The 20,486-nt window shown below is 52.9% G+C and overlaps 1 protein-coding gene across 10 annotated transcripts in view; it reads left to right on the top strand.

The window, feature by feature from the left end:
- Window positions 1-16,788, top strand: part of LOC115849115 (microtubule-associated protein tau) — a 102,777-nt gene extending 85,989 nt beyond the window's left edge. For 6 of the 10 annotated variants that reach the window (XM_030850049.2, XM_060290600.1, XM_030850047.2 and 3 more), the window contains 4 exons: window positions 5,652-5,744; window positions 9,691-9,772; window positions 11,688-11,800; window positions 16,051-16,788. In XM_030850049.2, coding sequence (XP_030705909.1) covers window positions 5,652-5,744; window positions 9,691-9,772; window positions 11,688-11,800; window positions 16,051-16,266 — 504 coding nt within the window. In that variant the 3' untranslated portion in view covers window positions 16,267-16,788. The remainder of the gene's footprint in view (window positions 1-5,651; window positions 5,745-9,690; window positions 9,773-11,687; window positions 11,801-16,050) is intronic. The other 4 variants (XM_030850051.2, XM_030850050.2, XM_030850048.2 and 1 more) reach the window with 1 other exon arrangement.
- Window positions 16,789-20,486: the final 3,698 nt, after the last annotated feature.

The following is a 20,486-nucleotide window of genomic DNA, read 5'->3' as shown; positions in this document are numbered from 1 at the left end:
TGATCCAACATTCCTGCGGCACCTCTGAGCGCCAGGCCCTGTGCTGTGAGAGTTTCTGCCCCCAGGCCCAGGCAGGAGAGAGAGACACATGAGCGTATAAAAAAGGGCAAGAGGAGAGGTTGGCCAGGGAAGCATATGCAGGAGGGGGCAGCCTGCAACCATCGAGGGTCCCCCATACTGAGGGTCGCCTGTACTGCTGTCACCCACACTGAGGGGGTTACCTGCACCCTCAAGGATCACCATACTGAGAGTCACCTGTGTTGTGGAGTGTCACCCACAATATCAGTTGTTACCAAGTCAGAGAAGATAGGACAGACCCTTGTTTGGGACTGTCATTGGGTCTTTGAAAGGAAAGTCCCCCACGTAGAGTGCTGGAGACACAGAAGAGAGAATAGTGGGAAACTGCACCTGGAGATACTCAGAGCAAAAGCAAAATAAAGCTAAAACTGGTACCAGCTGGGGTAGCAGAAGGGCGTGGGTTAGGGTGGAGCTTTGTTCGTTCACGCGAGAGCTTTGGAGAGTTAACAGCTGATAGAGGGAGGTCCCTGCTGGGTGTGCTGTGAACCAGCTCTGTGTTTGCCCCGACAGGACAGGATAGGATGGAGAAGAAAGAGAGTAGTGGAGAGCACCCGCCGCAGAGCCTTTGGCCTGTCAGTGAGTCACGGAGGGGGAGGTGAATAAGAGGGCAGGTCTGGGCCCAGCCCAGGTGATGGCAGCACCAACCTCAGCAGCGTCTCTGTGTGGTCAGCGGAGAGCACAGAGGTCCCAGGTACCTTCCATCGTGAGAGAGAAGGAGCTCATATGGGGCTGAGGCTGCCAGGTAAGGAGAACTGGGGGTATCCTTGTGGCTGCCGAGGTGAGAAGGGACATGCAGAGTCATGACCAGAGCATGGGGGGTGGTCTGGTTGGCTTTGAGCAGATGGAGCTAAAGTCACTTCCTCCGAGGATGTCCAAGGCAGTAGCTGGGATGCGAAGGCCCCGGGCAGGACAGAAACCTGCCAAAGCTGCCAGGCTTGGAAAGCCTTGGGCTGCAATATTCCATGTGGCCACGAGATGGCGATGGCACGCTGCGTCTGTCTCCATTCTGGAGAACTGTTTCAAAAATTGGTTGCATCTGTTGAAACTTTGTCTCATTTTTAAAAGTACACATGTAGAACATTTATGTGGAGTAAATAAAGTGAGTCTGTACGTAGGATAGTTTGCTTGTCCTGGGTCAGGGCCAGGCACTCAGCTGCACTTGAGCTGAAGTATCAGGCTGTGCAGAGCCAGGCTGTGCAGAGCCAGGCTGAGAGCCTCCTCTGGGATAGCCGTGTAACTCTGAGACCCTCTGGGCATCTCTCCCTATACACAACATCTGTGTTTCTGGAAAAAAATCTTGTGTAAATCCCATCATTATAAAGAATCTTGGGGCAGTCACTGTTTAAAGGAACAGTATAAATAGTTCTAAAGGTGACTCCCCGATTACTTGATCTCCTGTGTCAGTTCTCAGGCTGACCACCTTGGACTTGAAGAGGAGGCTTGCTGTGGGCGTCCAGTGCCCACCCCAGGTTACATTCCCACCAGAGCATCCCAGCCCCCAATCCTCAGCACTGGGCCTGTTGACCCTAGCGAGGCCAAGCCAGGCCCAGCGCCAGGCAGTGCTCGAGACAGGCCTCACCAGGGGTGATCCAAGGACACTGGGCCAGCCTGGAAGCTGCTGGGGTGGGAGTGGTGAGGGCTGGGCGATCTGGAGCACATCAAGAAAGCTGAGCCCAAAAAGAACCAGAACAAGGTCTCATGAGGGTTTGGAACCATCTGGGGTTCTCTAGGAAATGGATTAAACCAAAGTGGACCCGCTCCCAGGCTCACACCACCCCAGCCTCTCCTCCAGGGTCGAACCCTGACCACAGGAATTTATCCCTTGACTAGGAGTCCCCGGGATCAAAAGTTGGAGCTTCCAAAACATTGTTTTTTTCCTTTGGCTCTTTTCAGTGTCTGCCCAGAGCTGAGGCTCAGGATCGTACATTTACTCTAGTTGAGAAATTAAGTTTCAGGATTCCAATTTCATAATACAAACCATTGCCCGTTTTTCTCCTTTCTGTAAATCTACCATTCTGAAAAGGGTTGTTGACTTAATTTGACAACTAACAGTAATTCAGGTCTGCTTTGTAAATATCCTTATGTCTCCTGCCAAATCCCACAAAAGCTCGTTGCCTTTTTTGTGGGGTTGGAACAAGAAAAAGCTGCACAGAGAAAACATTTCTGTGTATGTTGCACATCTTGTTATTGCTTAATGGCTCTTGAGTTTTTTTGATGTCCTTGTAAGGATTAATACAGAAAATAAGGCAATCCTCCTTGAAAAACGGGTAAGTTTTCTTTGTCAGATAAGAGAGTTATGTAACCCAACATGTTTTCGCTTTTTGCCTTGGCTTCCAGGAAGCTCAGAGTTAAATGTAATGATCAGTCCTATCATTGTCAGTCCTGATGACCTCCCGTTCTTTTACCATTGTCTTTTCAATCTTCTTGTTTTATTATTTTGTGTGTTGGTGTGTGTTTTCTAATTCTAAACTCCAGTTCTCTTATGAAAGCTGGAAAGTCTGCTTCTGGGACTTATCCAATGGAAAGTTATCAATAAAAAATGATCCCCAAAGCAGGAGTTCATGTGGGACTCCTTAAAATTTGAGGGTGGGATGAAATGATTCAAGGACATTGTGCAGAGGTTGATAGCAACTGCCTACAAAGCAGGGTGAGAAAACCTGTTCTACCTCTTCGTCCCAGCTCAAGCCTGGGCTGAGGCGTTGCCACGCTCTCTCCTATATGGCAGGAGAGACATCACCGTTCACCTTGAGAGAGTGTTGTTTTTATTTGGTTTATGAGACAACAGGCTTGAGAACAGCTCCGGCAAAATATTGTTGTTACGTAGGTAGCCGTGGCCGCAGAACACCCAGATCTAGATTCCTGTGTGGATTCTGCCACTGACTTGAGAAAGTCACTGAACTTCTCTGGGCTTTAAATGGCCTCTTCATCAGGAAGGTTGGGGGCGGGGCTGGGGGGATGGCAGGTGAGAAGGGTGACGTGGAATTAGGTATTTATCCAGCCTCTAAATGAGGGATGGTTTTTACATTTAAAAACCAGGGAAGTTACAAAGGAAGTATATAAAAATGTCAACGTTTGTATGTTAGAAAAAAAAATACAACTACTAGCAGAAAAAAAGGACAAAGGAACAATTTTAATAATAAGCAAAGAAATGCATAATAAGCCAATAACACAGATCCACTTATTTTAATCAAAGAAATAAGAAAAACAATTTCTTTTAATGCACAATGCTGGCAGCAACATGGTGAAACTGACTTTCTCAACAGTGCTCACAGGAGAAATTAATCTGACCCTTTTAGAAAGCCATTTGGAGAGCTGTGTGGAGAGTTTTTAGAGTGTTTGTAACTTTGGCCCAGAAATTGTACTTCTGGCGCTCTGTGCTATGAAAATAACCCACAGAATGGGAGAAACTCCTTGCAGAGCGATGTTCATGATGAGACTGTATTCTTCAAAATGGAATCAATATAAATATCTGATAGCACAGGTGACAGGAAATGGCATCTGACATCTTTTTTAAATTAATGCTTCTGATGACTGTAGAACGTGGCAAATAGTTGGTATAAAATAGTATGTACACAATAATTACTGCCATTTCGATGTCTGAGATGGTAGTTTTATTTTTGTATATGAGAATTGAAGAGAATTCAAGAAAGTGCAACAGTGGCTGTGCTAGCAAGAAAACGTTTTCTCCTCTTTCTGGAACCTCTGTTTCTCAAAATCGTAATGTCCTGTTACTTTTTTATGATGAAAAAAGGCATAGCTTTCTTTTTGTTTTTTGCGGTACACGGGCCTTTCACTGTTGTGGCCTCTCCTGTTGCGGAGCACAGGCTCCGGACGCGCAGGCTCAGTGGCCATGGCTCACGGGCCCAGCCGCTCCGCGGCATGTGGGATCTTCCCGGACCGGGGCACGAACCCATGTCCCCTGCATCGGCAGGCGGACGGACTCTCAACCACTGCGCCACCAGGGAAGCCCAAGGCATAGCTTTTTACTTTAAAGGAACATAAAAGAAAACAAAGTGATGGGTTAGATGTGTGCTTCCCAGGTTTTTTCAATTCAGAGCAGTGAAATTAAGGAAAAAAACAGGGATGGGGTCCAAGAGAAGATGACTATATTTTAAATTTTGCCAGGTTAAGGACATCTAAAAATAATATCTCCTATCGATGTAATTTAATAATTAATAATGTAATAAAGGAAAGGCCATTTTATTTTCATTTTTATTTTTTTAAATTTTATTGGAGGAAAGGCCATTTTTAAAACCAAAAAGTAGGACGGACAAATTTTGCTGTCACGTCCTCATTTCCTCCTTTGGCTGAGGACCTGTGGACCCCTTGATGGCCGGCTCTGGCTCTTGGGTCAGATTTGGGGCCCTTCACCCTAGATGAGCCAGGCCCCGGCTCTGACCCCCCAGCTACAGCTGCCCTAAAGGCTGCCCCCGGGGCTCAGGGGCAGTGGCCCCCACCTGGCAGCAGCTGAGGTCTTGGTGCCATTTCCGGCATTTCAGAGGGCAGTGCTGGTTCTTCATTGGAAACTTCAGTTGCCAGTTATGTATACCTGTGATTAATAGAAACTAAGGCCCACCGGTTCCAAATACAGCACTCCTGATGGAGGACACCCGGCGAGGATGTGATCCCTGCTCTGGCAGACAAAACGCAGAGTTTCTCAGCTCCCCTTCTCTGCACCATGGTTGTCTGTCTATGAAATGCACAGACAAATTGGGTAAAAATCATTCCCCCCTGGAATGTGGATAGCCCCACACCCTTTCCCTGGTGCCTGGAGAAGGAGAAGCCTCGCAGAGATACAGTGGGATCTCTACCATCTGGACAACACCTGCCCAGGAAAAGTTAGGGAAGGTCACCTGGGAACATCGCCCTGTTCCCTGAGCGCCTGGTGGTTTGTGGATGAAGGGGAGCCGATGGTGCAGGGCAGGCACTTACCCTGCCTTCCAGGAGGCCAAGGCCTCCCATGGAAGGGGGTCCAGATTTATCTTCTCCATAAAACCACCTGTGTCCTCCCCATGAAGTCTGTGATTCTCGAACCTAGCCATGCATCTGAACCAGGCACCAGGGGTGCTTTTCATAAGCACAAAGACTGAGATTCTAAGGTCAGGAGTGAGGTCTGGCATTTTAAAAATATGTCTGCGGGCGATTCCAGTACCTAACAGACTTGAGGACAGCCACCTAAAGGTCTCGGTGAATGTTCACAGGGGTCTGGTAGGTGTATGAATGAGGCCACAGTTGGGACTTTTATTTGTTCATTTAATAATGTAACTGAGTACATTCTGCTCCATCCCAACCTGGTGGACACTCCGAGTTTTAGGCCTCCAAGGTGCTCTCTGGGGGGGCCTCCCTAACGCAAGCCTCATGTAAAGGGAAGAGCTGCCTCCTGGTGGATCCGTTTTGTAAACCCAGTGCTGTAAGGTGGGGTCCACCTCCAGCCACTCACAGCTCTGGAATGCTTCCCGGGAGGTGTGAGTGAGCCCTGCCCTCCTCTCCCTGGCCTACAGCCAGACGTGTTTGTGCGGGGCAGGTGCATCTGAGTGTGGTGTGTCACTCATCCTTTTTTCTGGCTGTCAAAGGTGCAGATAATTAATAAGAAGCTGGATCTTAGCAACGTCCAGTCCAAGTGTGGCTCAAAGGATAATATCAAACACGTGCCAGGAGGCGGCAGTGTGAGTACTGTCACGCTATCCCTGCGCCGCGCTGCGGTTCCGGGTTTGAGAAGTGGCATGAGTTTGTACTTGCACATTGCATAGAATAAACCGTTCTCAGGCTCGGAGTCTGTCCGGGTCCCCAGGTAAATGTAGCTCAGGCTCCCCACACCCGTGCCCACCGTTCCGGGAGGGGCGCCCCAGCGCTGCATGGGTGGAACGGGGAAGGTGACTGGTCCTCTCTCCGACCTGTTCCTGGTGGCCGGGTCCTCACAGCATAAGCCCCATCTTCGCCCCCACTCACTGGGAGCCCCACAGCTCGTTTGAGTTTGGGCTGAAGGTGGCAGCACCTGACTGCTCCGTCACCTGGTCAGGTTCACTTTAAGGGGCTCCACTGGGGACAGCTGGCCCGCTTGTTCTGACGAGCCGACACAAAGGTCTTTACCATCCTGCGTCAGAGCAAGCAGAGGCCAGGCTCTGCGAGCCTTTGACTTCTGCATTTGCGAGGGATGAGCTGATGCTTAAGCCTCTCGGCTCATGTTTGAAAACAGCTCCACCCCCGGCAGAAGCTCCAGATGCGAAAGAGCCCCACAGAAGTGCACCAGGGACCTGCCCGCGGCCGAGGGTGGACAGAAACGCGGCTTGGAGCCCTTTTAGATTTGGCCTCCGCCAGGTGTCCCTGCGGACTCCCTGCATCCCCAGCGGATGTGTCCCTGAGATTTGGGCCTGGCATCCTCATTCTCGCCTGCCCACTTGGCCGGCTCTGCTGTTATCCTCCAAGTTCACAGACAAATGGGTGCAAACGCGGCATCCTGAGGCTCGGCCCCCCTTCTCCGCAGCCTCCCTCGCTCCCCCAGCCTTCTTGGTCAGCTGGAGGCAAATGTTTATGAACACGTCGGGGAACGGGATGTTCGAGACCCTTTGAGGTCCACCCGTGGGGAGGAGGATGGTTTCTGAGAGCAGGCATCTGGCCTCTGGCTGGCAGTGCCGGGGTGACAGTGGGAGAGACCTCCCTGTCTCTCCGGAAAGTGCCCAGCCTGGGCCCGCATATCTGCGTCCGGACCTGGGGGTTTATTCTTGCAATGCGCTGCTGCCTCCTGCCCTGCGCGCCGGGTCCTGGCTCTGCCACTGACGAGGCTGCTGCATGGCGCTCCACTCACGCTTCCTCACCAGTGTCTGCTCAGTATCTCCCCTGCTCTCCCGTCCCACTGCCACCTCGTCTTCCGCCAAGAGAAGGGCTGGGGACCACCCCAGGCTGTGATCCTGGGCTCCCAGGGACGTTGCTGTTTTAGCTTTGACTCGGGCTCTCGCTTCCCTGCAGATGGCAGGCTCTGGCCAGAGAAGGAAAGACATGTGCTTTCCGGTTTAACTCGCGTCTGGTGTGTCTGGTCAGCTGGTGGGAGCTTGTGCTGCTAGGGCCGAGGGGTGGGGTCCAGTGGCTGCAGTCAGCGCCCCGCTCCTTCAGGCGGAAGGTGGGGGCAGGGGGTACATTCCCTCTGCGGCTGGCGGTGCCCAGGACATCAAGGGACTTCCTCAGGGGCACCTCCCCTCCCCCCTGCACTCTGCCAGCTGGTGGCCTAGTCTGTGACCACGGCAGAGTGCCACAGGATGTCCCGGGCTGGCCCCCGAGCGCTGTCCGTGGCCTGTGGCCCCGGCAGTAGGAGCCGCCACAGAGAGCTCTTCTCCTGGTGAAAGGTTGGGGGGTGACAAGCCCCAGCACAATGTCAGCCTCAGGCGTTTTGGGGACAGTGGACCCTTGGCCTGGGCTCTGCCTCTGTTTGCTCCCTGCCCCTCTTCTCCTCAGCTGGGAGGTGACTCCCCAGCAGGCAGGCTCTGTTCCTTCTCCTAGGGATTCTCCCTGCCTCCTGGCCGGCTCCGGGATGCACTCCAGAGCCTGGCCTCCTCCCTCCCCCTCCCTGGCCTCCAGTCTGCCTGACCCCCTCTCCCTCCCCTCCCCGTTTCCTTTCCCCTCCTCTCCCTTCCCTCCATTCCTTTCCCCTCCCCTCCCTTCTCCCTCCCCATTCCTTTCCCTTCCCCCATTCCTTTCCCCTCCCCTCCCTTCCCCCATTCCTTCCCCCTCCTCATTCCTTCCCCCCCATTCCTTTGCCCTCTCTTCTCCTCCCCATTCCTTCCCCCTCCCCATTCCTTCCCCCTCCCCCTTTCCTTTCCCCTCCTCTCCCTTCCCCCAATTCCTTTCCCCTCCCCTCCCTTCTCCCTCCCCATTCCTTTCCCTTCCCCCATTCCTTTCCCCTCCCCATTCCTTCCCCCTCCCCCATTCCTTTCCCCTCCCTTCTCCCTCCCCATTCCTTTCCCCTCCCTTTTCCCTCCCCATTCCTTTCCCCTCCCCTCCCTTCTCCCATTCCTTCCCTTCCCCATTCCTTCCCCCTCCCTTCTCCCTCCCCCATTCCTTCCTCCTCCCTTCCCCCTCCCCCATTCCTTTCCCCTCCCTTTTCCCTCCCCATTCCTTTCCCCTCCCCTCCCTTCCCCATCCCCATTCCTTTCCCCTCCCTGCCAGTCCAGGCTCTCCCTTCTTCACAGCTCCACCCTCCCTTCTCCCCCACTGGTTACTGCATCCAGGCTGAAGGGAAGAGAAGGAAGCCTGTACACACCAGCCTCACTTTCATCTCCCTCCTAAAGGGAAGGAGGGGGGAGTTCCCATAGCCCTGCCCCGCCCCACCCCCGAGGGCCCATCGTGCTCAGAATCCACGTTAACTCACCAGCGCCCACAGGTGCGGGCTCTCCACACCTCCCTCCATGCACCCACGCACACAGGCCACGTCCACCTGTCAGCCTGAATCAACTCCATCAGTAATCGGCAGACGCCAGTATGATTTTGATTAACTAGCGTAATTTGGGATTGTCCCAGATGATTTAGACCTAAGTAAAAACTCCTTTTTTTCTGATGTCCTTGTTAACCCCGTTCTCAGGCACGAGGCCGTCTCTCTCCTGGGTGACTCCAGGGCAGGGCGCAGGGGCCGACTGGCTCCACGGCAATGGGCCTCCTGTACCCTCAGGTGACCTCACATGAGGGAAGTGTCACCCAGGGACCATCAGGGACCCCTCACAGCCATGGCTTTGTAGAGACTTCCTCTAGGAGACCCCTCTGCTAATGCTGGGTCCCCGTGGGTTTCTCCTCCGGGGCGCTGAGATCAGCAGGCGGTTGGGGCGGGGGGTGGCTGTGTGGCCTGGCCACGTGCTGGACCCTCAGGCTGGCTCTGAGCCCTGAGGCCCTTAGGCCTCCCCTACGTGTGTCTGCTGAACCTGCCTGAGACACTAAACCTGTGATTTCTGCTGTGCCGCCTGCCCATCCTGCTGGTGTTGCTTTGCTCCTTTCTGTAAAGAACCAAAATGTCCAGGACACTGTGTGCCCTGGGGCAGGGTGTGGGGGGGTGCGGGGAACAGCTGGTGCTTAACTCTTACTGGGCTGTGGGACTGCTCTGGGGCCCTCTCTGTTGTGGGCTGCTGGGTTTGTGAAGCTTCTCCTGGGAGGAATGCTAACAGCCCCACGCCGCCCTCTGCTCTCAGAGGCCCAGCAGATATGGCTCTCTTGCTTTTCCAAGATTTTTCAAATGCTGCACAAACAGATCGTATTGATCCCTTCTTTCTTTCTGTCTTCACTGAACGTGATCTGTGGATGTCATGTCAGGAAAGAGAATAACTTTATCTCGTGTAAGTGTTTGCTAAACCGAAGGTGTAGGCCCTGCACAATGGGGAAGTAGCCCTGTTTTTCCCCGAGGGTCCTTGTCCTGTGGAATTGAAGGCCACTCCATTTGTTTTGTGAAGACCCAGCTCCCCTGGGGCAAGGTTGGCAGAATTCCAACACATTTTCCCGCCATGACTAGGGTGTCTTCCTCGTGGCAGACAGGAAAACACCGAGCAGGGCCTGGACTTAGCTGCTTTTCATTGCGTTACGCCCCCAATAAAATAATCCTATTTTACTGTCCCTCTCATTCTCTCTCTCCTGCAGGTGCAAATAGTCTACAAACCAGTGGATCTGAGCAAGGTGACCTCCAAGTGTGGCTCATTAGGCAACATCCATCATAAGCCAGGTAGCCAGCCCTTGTGGAAGGCAAGGACGGGGCGGGGAGGCCCGAGGGGTGGGGCAGGATGGGGTGGTGCCTTCTCCGGAAGTGGTTGGGAAGGACTGAGGGGATGGGCCATCAAGGAGAGTGTTAAGGGTGGGACTTGCTGTGGCCTGGGAGGCGTGGCTTCGCGTGTTGTTCCTGAGCAGGGCCAGGCTGGCCAAGACGAGATAAGGAGGGAGGGCAGATGATGGTCTAAATCCTAACCCGCAGTTCTCCAAGCAGGCTGCACACGGGGTATGTAGAGCTGGGAAAGGGCCTGATCTGGCCCCCAAAGCCTGGCTAATGAGGATGTCCCAGTTTGGTCCTCAGCCAGCGTGAGGAGCATTTCACCAGTTGCCCCAGCTACAACATGGGGCCCTGGGCTGTTGCCATGCTCCCACTGTCATTTCATTTCAGCAGAAAATGATGCTGTTGGAACTCTCCTTTCCCTCTCCATCTCATGCCGTATAGAAATCAGTGCTATCTATAGATCTTTCTGAGACAGTGGAAATGTTCTATACCTGTGCTGTTCAGTATGGTGGCCACTAATGACATGTGACTATTGAGCATTTGAAATGTGGCTGGTGTAGTTGAGGAACTGAACGAATTTTATTTAATTAAATTTGGGGAATTCCCTGGCAGTCCAATGGTTAGGCCTTGGCGCGTTCACTGCCGGGCGGGCCTGGGTTGGATCCCTGGTCGGGGAACTAAGATCCCACAAGCCGCACCGGCGTGGCCAAAAAGATAAAATTCAATTAAAATTTAAAATAAATAAATACAATTTAAGTAGCTACAGGTGGCTAGTGCCTACCATCTTGGAGAGCTAACTTCCACCTGAAAGGCCAGAGCAGGGCCTTCTGCTTTAGGCCCTGTTCAGGGCTGAGGTCGTTACTTGAACTGTGACTGCAGGAAGAGAAGGTTGTCAGAAACGTACTCTAGAAGGTGTGTCATTACTTCCTGCCTCCCTTGGACATCTTGTGGGAGTTCAGTCTCTCCCAGTGAAAACTGTGCCTCTCCTGAGGCTACCATCCTACCACACTGGGAGCAGCTTTCTTTTTTTTTTTTTTAATAAAGTATGGATATCTTTTTTAAAATTATTTTATTTTTGGCCGTGTTGGACCTTTGTTGCTGCGCACGGGCTTTCTCTAGTTGCGGCGAGCGGGAGCTACTCTTCGTCGTGGTGTGCGGGCTTCTCTTCGTCGTGGTGCGCGGGCTTCTCGTTGCGGTGGCTTCTCCTATTGCGGAGCACAGGCTCTAGAGCGCAGGCTCAGTAGTTGTGGCGCACGGGCTTAGTTGCTCCGCGGCATGCAGGATCTTCGCGGACCGGGGCTCGAACCCATGTCTCCTGCCTTGGCAGGCAGATTCTTAACCTCTATGCTACCAGGGAAGTCCCAAGGGAGCAGCTTTCTTAAGTGGCTTTATCCTTCCAAAGAAAGTAATGTAGTTCGTCTCTTCCTCAGGCCATATCTCCCACACTTGGGCATGGCATCATGTGTCTGAGAAGGGAGAAAGGGTCAGGGCCCTTCCTTATTAAGGGTGCATTTTGCCATTTAGTTTAATTCTGAGGTCTTATAGGGCTGTAGCTTATAGGATGTTGGCATAGAAAGACTTGACTCTTTGGAAGCCAACTAATTTAGAATAATTTCTTGCGAACTGAGCTGTCATCTACCTTTGCATCATCTGAGGAGGAAGAGTTTGCTGAGTAAATATTTGATGTGCACCCTGATTAGAGAGAGAAAGCAAACTGCTTTCAAGCCCTTTGGAAGGACCTACTTGCTCCAAACTACGCTCTAAATAAAAGGTGGTCTTAGCTCCCCCTCAAGGTTGGCGTCTGCATGGACTCACTCACTTGCTTAGCCCTCACTCAAGGCTTGGTGCCCTTGTGTGTATTGTGTTCCAGGAGGTGGCCAGGTGGAAGTAAAGTCTGAGAAGCTGGACTTCAAGGAGAGAGTCCAGTCCAAGATCGGGTCCCTGGATAACATCACCCACGTCCCTGGCGGAGGACATAAAAAGGTAAAGGGGCAGGGCGGGGAGGAGGCTATAACAGAGTCAGGCAGACAAGGCTGGTCCAGTTTCCCACGGCAGGAGAGCTGAGGGTCCTGTATTGACTGGCTTGACATGGATTCTCAGCTACCACCAGGCCTGCAGGGCTCCACCTGGGCTGCCCTTTGATGTCCCCTGGGAGCTTTAACACTCTTGATGCCAGGCCCCACCCTGGAGATCCTAATTGGTCTCAGGTGCCGTCTGGGCACCTGGAGTGGAGCTTTTAAAGCCCCCAGGTGACTCTTTAGTGCAGTTAAAGGTGAGAGCCATTGCCCTAGGCCCTGTGGTGGGCAAGCATCCCCAAAAGGAAGTAGCCATCACCAAAGCCAGCCACGGGAATGTAACCTAACTCTCTAAATGGGTCACTAGGCAGTTAGAGGAAATCAGTGATGCTGGAATCCAGATTTCAGCAAAGCCTCTGTAAGTGTCCACGGGGAGGCTGCTAGACCAAGGACCTCAGCACTCCCTGCAGTTTCTAGAGGCCCTGGGCCTGGCTCTGGGTGTCTGTGTGCAGTGGGGGCCGGGGGACACCAGTGTCTCCCTCTGGGCCCATTGCAGAATGCCGTCTTGTGGCTGCACTTTTCCTCTTCTGCATAAATACAGCGAAGTACCCTCTGGGGTCTCCTGCCCACGCCTGCCCTGAAGTTCTGCAAGTGGCTCACTTTCCAGTCTTCAGTGCCTCTCAGCAGCTGACTGAGGAGTGGTGAAGGGAGAAGGGATGTCCGAGAACGGGTGTGGCAACTGAAACCCAACGCCGCAGTGAGCAGCGGTGCAGCCCAAGGGGGCCCCGCTGGTCAAAAGTGGCAGCTGGGCCTTGCTTGGAGGCCGCCAGGGTCCCCACGGCAGTCACCACCTTCTCCTCTGGTTCTGAACAGACACACCCCACCTTTGCAGTGAAAGCCCGACAGCCTAGTTTTGGAGAAGCCTTTGCTGGTGTGTTCTTAAATCACAGGTTGCAAACCGAGACCTCGGGGCCGACCTGACCCGTGATGCAGGCGCCCGAAGGCGGGGGGAGGACGGGGTCCTGGCTCCCCACAGGGCTCCCTGACCATCAGGCTTCCACATACTGGGCTTCCCCAGGGGCAGGACTACTTCTCAGTGCCGCCTGGGTCTCTATTAAAAGTGAGACCCAGGGAAATGAGGAGGTTTTCTGCAAAAGGCCGGCTTGTTTCCATCGCAGCCCCCAGCCTGTTTAATACAGGGCGTCCCTGCCCTGGGGAGCTTTAAAGAGACCACGTCCCACCCCCAGAGTCTGAATATATTGTATATGGAATGAGTCTGGGTAGGCCTGGGCGTTGGTGATTCCCAGTTGAAGGAAGGCCTCTACCCCTGACTCTGGAAGCTTCTGTGTCCTGGGAAAAGCTCTGGGCTTGACTGCTTGGAGGCGTGACCCAGGCAAGATCTGCAAGCCATCTCAGCGTCAGGTTCCCCTGCAGCAAAGCGGATGGAAACATTCCCGTCCCAGGGTGGTTGTGAGGCCCGGATGAGGCGGTGTTCAAGAGGATGCCCGGAGCTTTGTCGTCATCAAAGAACATGAGTTAGAGCCAGATCCGAGTCAGAACTTCTCCTGTTTTAACTCATCTCTGTGATGCCTCAGAAAGGGTGGGCTCTGCCCTGCCCACTGCCCAGGAGACACTGACCTGGTCCCAGAGGGTCCTCTTGTGTTCAGTCCCCTATTTCCCTCTGTGATGAGCAAAACTGCTGACAAGCAGTGGAGCGTAGGACCCCTGCCACCTGAGTTCCTTTCAGTTTGGGGGATTTGGGGACATTCCCAGGATGCTGTCCCGTTTTTCTTAAGAACGTAAGTGTTCTTATCAAAGCTTATGTCAAAATGGCCTTTCAGTTGTAGTAATAAGGAAAAGTCCTTTTTTCAGAGTAGTAACCCAACGTGAACAAAACAAGCATATGGCTTAAATGGGAGCCTGGTTTTTCTCTACACTCAAATGCCCCTGCAATAGGCCCTCTTTACCTGGGGTCCAGGGACTCCTGAAACTGTAGGGAGAAGTTGTCATGTGCGTATGAGAGCAGACACGCGTGTGTACACATTTTCCTGGTCTCACCAGATGCTCAAGGAGGTCTTAGGACCCAAAACAGGCTGAGAATTACTGTGTTTACCACTTCAGGACTCATCAGGAGAGAATTATGATGTACTACTGGCATCTCCAGCTAATGCTTTCTGCTTCTGAGCTTCCCAGGTATCCTTTGGAGCTGAGACCTCTGGGTCAAGGATGCTCTACTTCATTTTTTGTTTATTTTTAAATTGAAGTATAGTTGATTTACAGTGTCGTGTTAGTTTCAGGTGTACCGTACAATGATTCAGTTATACATACATACATATATATATTCTCAGATTCTTTTCTCTTACAGGTTATTGCAAAATATTGAGTATAGTTCCCTGTGCTGTACAATAGGTCCTTGATGGTTATCTATTTTATATATAGTAGTTTGTACATGTTATTCCCAACCTCCTAATTTATCATCCCCTCCCCTTTCCCCTTTGGTAACCAGAAGTTTGTTATCTGTGAGTCTCTGTTTTTGAAATAAGTTCATTTGTTTGCTTTTCTTTAATTTTTTAAATTGAAGTATAGTTGATTTACAGCATTGTGCCAATCTCTGCTGTATAGCAGAGTGACTCAGTTATACACAGACATTCTTTTTTTATGTTCTTTTCCATTTTGGTTTATCACAGAATATTGAGTATAGTTCCCTGTGCTATACAGTAGAACCTTGTTGTTTATCCATCCTGTATATAAGAGTTTACATCTGCCAATCCCACACTCCCAGTCCTTCCCTCCCCGACCCCTCTCTCCCTTGGCAACCACGAGTCTGTTTTCTATGTCTGTGAGTCTGTTTCTGTTTTGTAGATAGGTTCATGTGTGCCATATTCTAGATTCCACTTACCACACATAAGTGATGTCATATGGTATTTGTCTTTCTGTCTGACTTACTTCACTTAGTATGATCATCTCCAGCTGCATTCATGTTGCTGTGCAATGGCATTATTTCATTTTTCTATGGCTGAGTAGTATTCCACTGTATATATATACCACATCCTTTTTATCCATTCATCTGTCGATGGACATTTAGGTTGTTTCCACGTCTTGGCTATTGTGAATAGTGCGGCTGTGAACACAGGGGTGCATGTATCTTTTGAATTACGGTTTTGTCTGGGTATGTGCCCAGGAGTGGGATTGCTGGATAATGTGGCAACTCTGTTTTACTTGTAGACTTTCTGATGATGGCTGTTCTGACTGCAGTGAGTGTTAACCTCATGTGGTTTCGACTTGCATTTCTCTAATAATCAGCGCGAGCATTTTTTCATGTGCCTGTTGGCCATCTGTACTTCGTCTTTGGAGAAATGTCTATGTCTTCTGCCTACTTTGTATTGGGTTGTTTTTCTGATGGAGTTGTACGGGCTGTTTGTGTGTTTGGGAACGATGCCCTACTTTCAAAAGGGCTTTGTTGCACCGTGTTTTCTAGTATACCTGCCAGTGCTGCGCACAGCGGCTGCCACCTCCAGCATCCTCATCAGCCACTGGCAAAGGGGAGGCATGTGTGTGGCTCACAGCTGGACGGCAGGGGCTCCGGCCCCATCCCTGAATCTCCTCCAGCCTCTCCTTCCACACTTTCATTTGCAATTGGGCAATGTGTGTACGTCAAAATAAAACGCGCACGCCTTTTGACCTACTAGCAATTCCACTTCTGGGATACACTTACAGTACACGTGTGAAATGAGATGCCTACAAGGTTATTCGAACACAGCATTGTCTGTGAGAGCAAAAGACTGGGACAACCTAAATACCCACCCACAGGGGCGTGGATACGTTTTGGTTCATCTGCTGTGACAGGAAACCACACAGCCCTCAGCGAGCAGTGAGGGAGCTATGTACAGATGACGATGCAAGGTATTAAGTCTAAACACCCAAGTGCGAAGCTTGTGGATATCGTTGCCTTATGTATGGTAATTTTTTTCCTTTACTCACACAGACGCATGTTTGCGTGTGTGGTGGCCTATCTCTGGAAAGGTACACAAGAAACTCACAGTGATCGCTGCCTCTGGAAAGGGGGCCTGGGAGGCTGGCTGGCAGGTGACCAGGACCCAGCAGAAGCTTAGCCGTTGGGAAACTATGAAACTGTGGTCCCCACCACGCCTCCCTCCCACCCAAGGCCAGCAGTTGGCGGGGCCTCTCCGCCTCACCCTGCCCTCTCCTCTCTTGCAGATCGAAACCCACAAGCTGACCTTCCGCGAGAACGCCAAAGCCAAGACCGACCACGGGGCGGAGATTGTGTACAAGTCGCCTGTGGTGTCGGGGGACACGTCCCCACGGCACCTCAGCAACGTCTCCTCCACTGGCAGCATCGACATGGTGGACTCACCGCAGCTGGCCACGCTCGCCGACGAGGTGTCTGCCTCCCTGGCCAAGCAGGGTTTGTGATCAGGCCCCCGGGCGGTCAGTAATCGTGGAGAGACGAGAGTGAGAGAGTGTGGGAAAAAAAAGAATAATGATCTGGCCCTTCGCCCTCTGCCCTCCCCCAGCTGCTCCTCACAGATCGGGTAATCGGTTAATCACGTAACCTGCTTGTCGCTCACCTCTGGCTCGGGACTTCCAAATCGGTCACGGGAACGAGAGCCAAGTTCATCTTTCCAAATTGACGGGCGGGCCAATCATAATAAAATACTTTTAAAAACCTTTAAAAAGATGGCCCTACCCAGAATTTCCTTGGGCAGTTACTTTCGATTCTTTTTTTTTCCCCCCTCTGAGTGCAAGAGGGAGGAGGAGAGGCTCTGAAAGCTGCTTCTGGGGACTCTCAAGGGCCTGGGGGGGCGCCCCGTTCTGGGGGTGTCACAGAGGCAGCAGCGGCAACAAGGGACTCGACACTTGGTGCGCTGGTGCAACCACAGGCGTAGGGCCACCTTTGGAGCAGGACGGGGTGCAGGGGTGGGGGGGGGGGGCTGGGCGGGGCTAGGGCGAGGTGAGGGGGGGTGTGGGACGTGAGGATGCCAGAGGAGAAGCTCAGGGAGGAGATGCTGAGGACGGCCCGGAGGCGCAGCAGGCAGGACACAGCCTCTGCCGCCCACAGCAAACTCGGACCAAGTGGCCTCCGGTTCTTGGTGGCCCGGGGTCTGCTGCGGGTCGGCGTGCCACCCTCTGGAGGGAGGAGGGCTTACACCACGAAGGGCTGGGGGCGGGAGGAGAAGGAAGGTTGCGGGAGTGGCATCCTGTGGGTTACTTCCTCGGAGAAGACCGAGCGCTGGCCTCTTTCTCCCTCCCCGCAGGGTGGGGGTCCTGAGCTGAGGGGCTTCCCTCTGCCCCGCGGAAACCCTGTTTTATTGAGTTCTGAAGGTTGGAACTGCAGCCACGATTTTGGCACCTCACAGACCTGGGACTTTAGGGCTAACCGGTTCTTTGTAAGGACTTGTGCCTCTTGGGGGACATCCGCCTGTTCCCAAGCCTGGGCCTCTGGCATCTCTGGAGTGTATGGGGGACCTGGGAGGTGGCCCCTGAACCTCTCACGGCCACCGCAGCCACCTGTCTGCCCCACCATGCCTGTGTCTGCCGTGTGGAGCCCAGTCACTGCCTGTATCCCGCATTACATCACGCTGTCCCGAGTTCCCAGCCTAACCCCACCCCCTTTCTCAGTAACGGACATTGTTTAGATGGGGAGGCACCTCCTCTAAACCAAGGGGGAAAGTCAAGGAGGGTGAAGTCCGGACACGGCGGGGGGACCTCAGTCTCTCAGTCTAAGTTGTACTCATCCAGCTGGCATGTCCCTCACAATGAACCTGCTGACCTTACTCGGCTCCCTGCCCCTGCCCCCATCCCAGATGGGAGCCAGGGTGGGGTTCGCAGTGACCCTGGACGTTTATGCCTTGTTTACTTGGAGAGCCTTTTCTCCCAGAAGGCCTGGTTCCCTTCCTGTGCCGAGCTGGCAGCAGGTTGGCCGTCCTGGATGCCAGAGATGGCACGGGGACGGGCAGGCAAGGCCCCCAGGGCAGGACCACGCTCCCTCCGTTCCTTACGTCTGCCCCAGCTTGTGACTGCCAGCCTCTCAAGAGAGCCCAGCCGCTGCTCAACCCCAAGAGCATATAATCAGCCCTCACCCCAAAAAGGGAAACATGCCCCCTCGGAAATGGTTCTTCCCCCAGTCTCAGCTGGAAGCAATGCTGTCTTGTCCTCCTGGAGCAGCTGAACATATACATAGATGTCGCCCCTCCCTCCCCATCTGCACCCTGTCGCGTTGTAGTCGGATTTGTCTGTTTATGCTTGGATTCACCTGAGTGACTATGATAGTGAAAAGAAAAAAAAAAAAAAGGAAAAAAAAAAAAAAAAGGACGCATGTATCTTGAAATGCTTGTAAAGAGATTTCTAACCTACCCCCCACGGGAGTCCTAGATGTCTCTCACCCCCCAGCTGGGACTTGGATCCAGAAGGCCAGTGTGACTCTCTTCTGTGGGGCCTCCCAATTTTTGAAAGACTTTCATCAACATCTGGGACCCAGCGGAGACCAGATGCTGACATCTGAGAACCCTCAGCTGCAAAGAAGGCCTGAAGCACAGGAGGAGGACAGAAGCTATGGTACCCCCCCTCCCCGCACCCGGGGCTCCCTTCTGTCAGGCAGGGGGCCGTGTGTCTTGTGGTGAAGATGGCCCTGGAGAAGCCCCACAGCAGCCTTGAGAGAGGGTCGTACAACTAACTCCTTGCGTCACGAGTGCCGGCTGGGGAAAGGTCTGCAACCCACCCTCCAGCCCGGGGTCCCGCTCCAAGCTCTCCCGCAGGAAGGCTGGCCCAGGCCTCCCCACCCGGGGCCTGATGGCCACAGCAGGGGTTAGGATGCACTGCCTGCCCTGGACTGGCCCCAGGGGCCTGAGCCGCCTGACAAGGGTGACAGGTCAGGAAACAACCATTTCCAAATCCTTGGCCAGAGCCCCTGCTGACCTTGCATGAAACCCATCTCCTGCCATGGGGAAAGGGAAGCAGCCTTTGTAGAAATCTGCTGTTTGAAGAAAATCAGCAACCTCAGCTTGGTTCTGCCACTTCTGATTTGGGTACAGTTAAAGGCAACCGTACGGGGCTGGGTGGTTGGAGTCCAGGGCCAGACGCTTCATCTGCAGCCAGAGGATCACCTGGGCCCCAAACTTCCCGCAGTGCGGCGGCTCTCCTTTGTCCTCTGGGTCCCAGCTGGTCTTGGAAGGGTTCTGAGGAAGAAAGAGGAAACTTGGTGTGAAGATCTGGTAGCTGTTAGAGATGCAGCCCCTCATTACTGCCACCAATTCTGGCTGCATTTCTTGAACCTCTCCCTGCAGTTTCTTCACCCTGCCCTCCAGTACCTTTTTCCGAGGGCCTTACTCAGCGGGCACCTCGTGTTGCGTGGGCTGTCGGGAGCAGCCTAAAGAGCGTGATTTAGGGTCATCAGGTCAGTGCTGGCAGGGAGCCTGCAGAGCGCAACGCTGGCTTGGAACCGTAAAAGAGGACACGGCCCCCAGGGCTGGGCACTCCCCTACCGCCGTTTCTTCCAGGGCCGGTGTCCCTCGGGTGGGCTAGATGGGATACACTATCCGCCTGGTCGCTTCAAGCTCTGCATTCACTTTATCAAAAGTTCCATTTAAACTGACTTCAGTGGTGAAACCGTATCCTGTTGGCAACTGCGTGTTGTGCTCCTGGTGGGGCCGTGGGGGGGAGAGGAACCTGTAGGAGAGTTACCACTGGGCAAAGGGGAGTCTTGGAGAGCAGGAGTCCAAGGCCTGGTAATACTTTTCTTCCTGATTTCAACCACGTGTGCTAGAGGTCCCTTGGGATTTCACCTTCTCACCGACAGGTGCCACAGGCTGCCAGCTAGTTCCCATCTCCTTCCCGGCCAGGTGCAGGCAGTGAGGCTTGTGGAGGAATCCGGAGATATGGTTGCTGTGACCTGCTGCCCTTTCGCGGGGTTCCCAAGCCCGCAGTCATGCCTCCCGAACACGCTGGCATCCTTTCCTTTAAGCCGCTGGCACCTCCACGTCACCTTTCCCACCAGCTCCGGACACACAGCCTGTACTCCTAGTAGCTGCTAAGATCTCGTCACCCTTAAATCTCTGTCCTCCAAGGAAAGCAAAGAGGCAGGGATGAGGGCAGACGTGGAGGTCATCAGCTTGTCCTGTCTACAGATCTGTGGCTTCAAGAGACTTCTGGTTTCTCTTCAGCTTTGGAAAGGGTTACCCTGGGCGCTGACCCAGAGTCTCGCCTCCTGACGGACTCAGCCCCGTGAATTTGCAGTGTTGCGCAGGGCAATTTCTGGCACTTGCAAGTCCCATGATTCCTTTGTTAATTTTGAGGGTGGGGGGAGGGACATGAAACCACCTTAGCTTAGCTTCCTGTCTGTGAATGTCCATATGGTGTATTGTGTGTTTTAACAAATGATTTACACTGTTGCTGTAAAAGTGAATTTGGAAAATAAAGTTATTACTCTGATTAAATAAGGTCTCCATGTATGGATTCAAAGGACCAGAAAATGATGTATGATTTGCAGGTCCTTTCCCAGCCTTAGAGAACTTAGCTCAGGAAATGACAATATTGTTAAAACCTGGACATCAGGATTTACCAGCTGGGTCTGGGGCCCTGAAGGTGAAAGAGCTCTCAGACTTGTTCATTTTCAGGTGATTCTCTCGTTCTGGTGC

Source organism: Globicephala melas, chromosome 20 (genome assembly GCF_963455315.2).
Source record: "Globicephala melas chromosome 20, mGloMel1.2, whole genome shotgun sequence".
Lineage (NCBI taxonomy): Eukaryota > Metazoa > Chordata > Mammalia > Artiodactyla > Delphinidae > Globicephala > Globicephala melas.
Note: the sequence above shows the minus strand (reverse complement) of the source record. Positions and strands in the feature narration are given on the sequence as shown.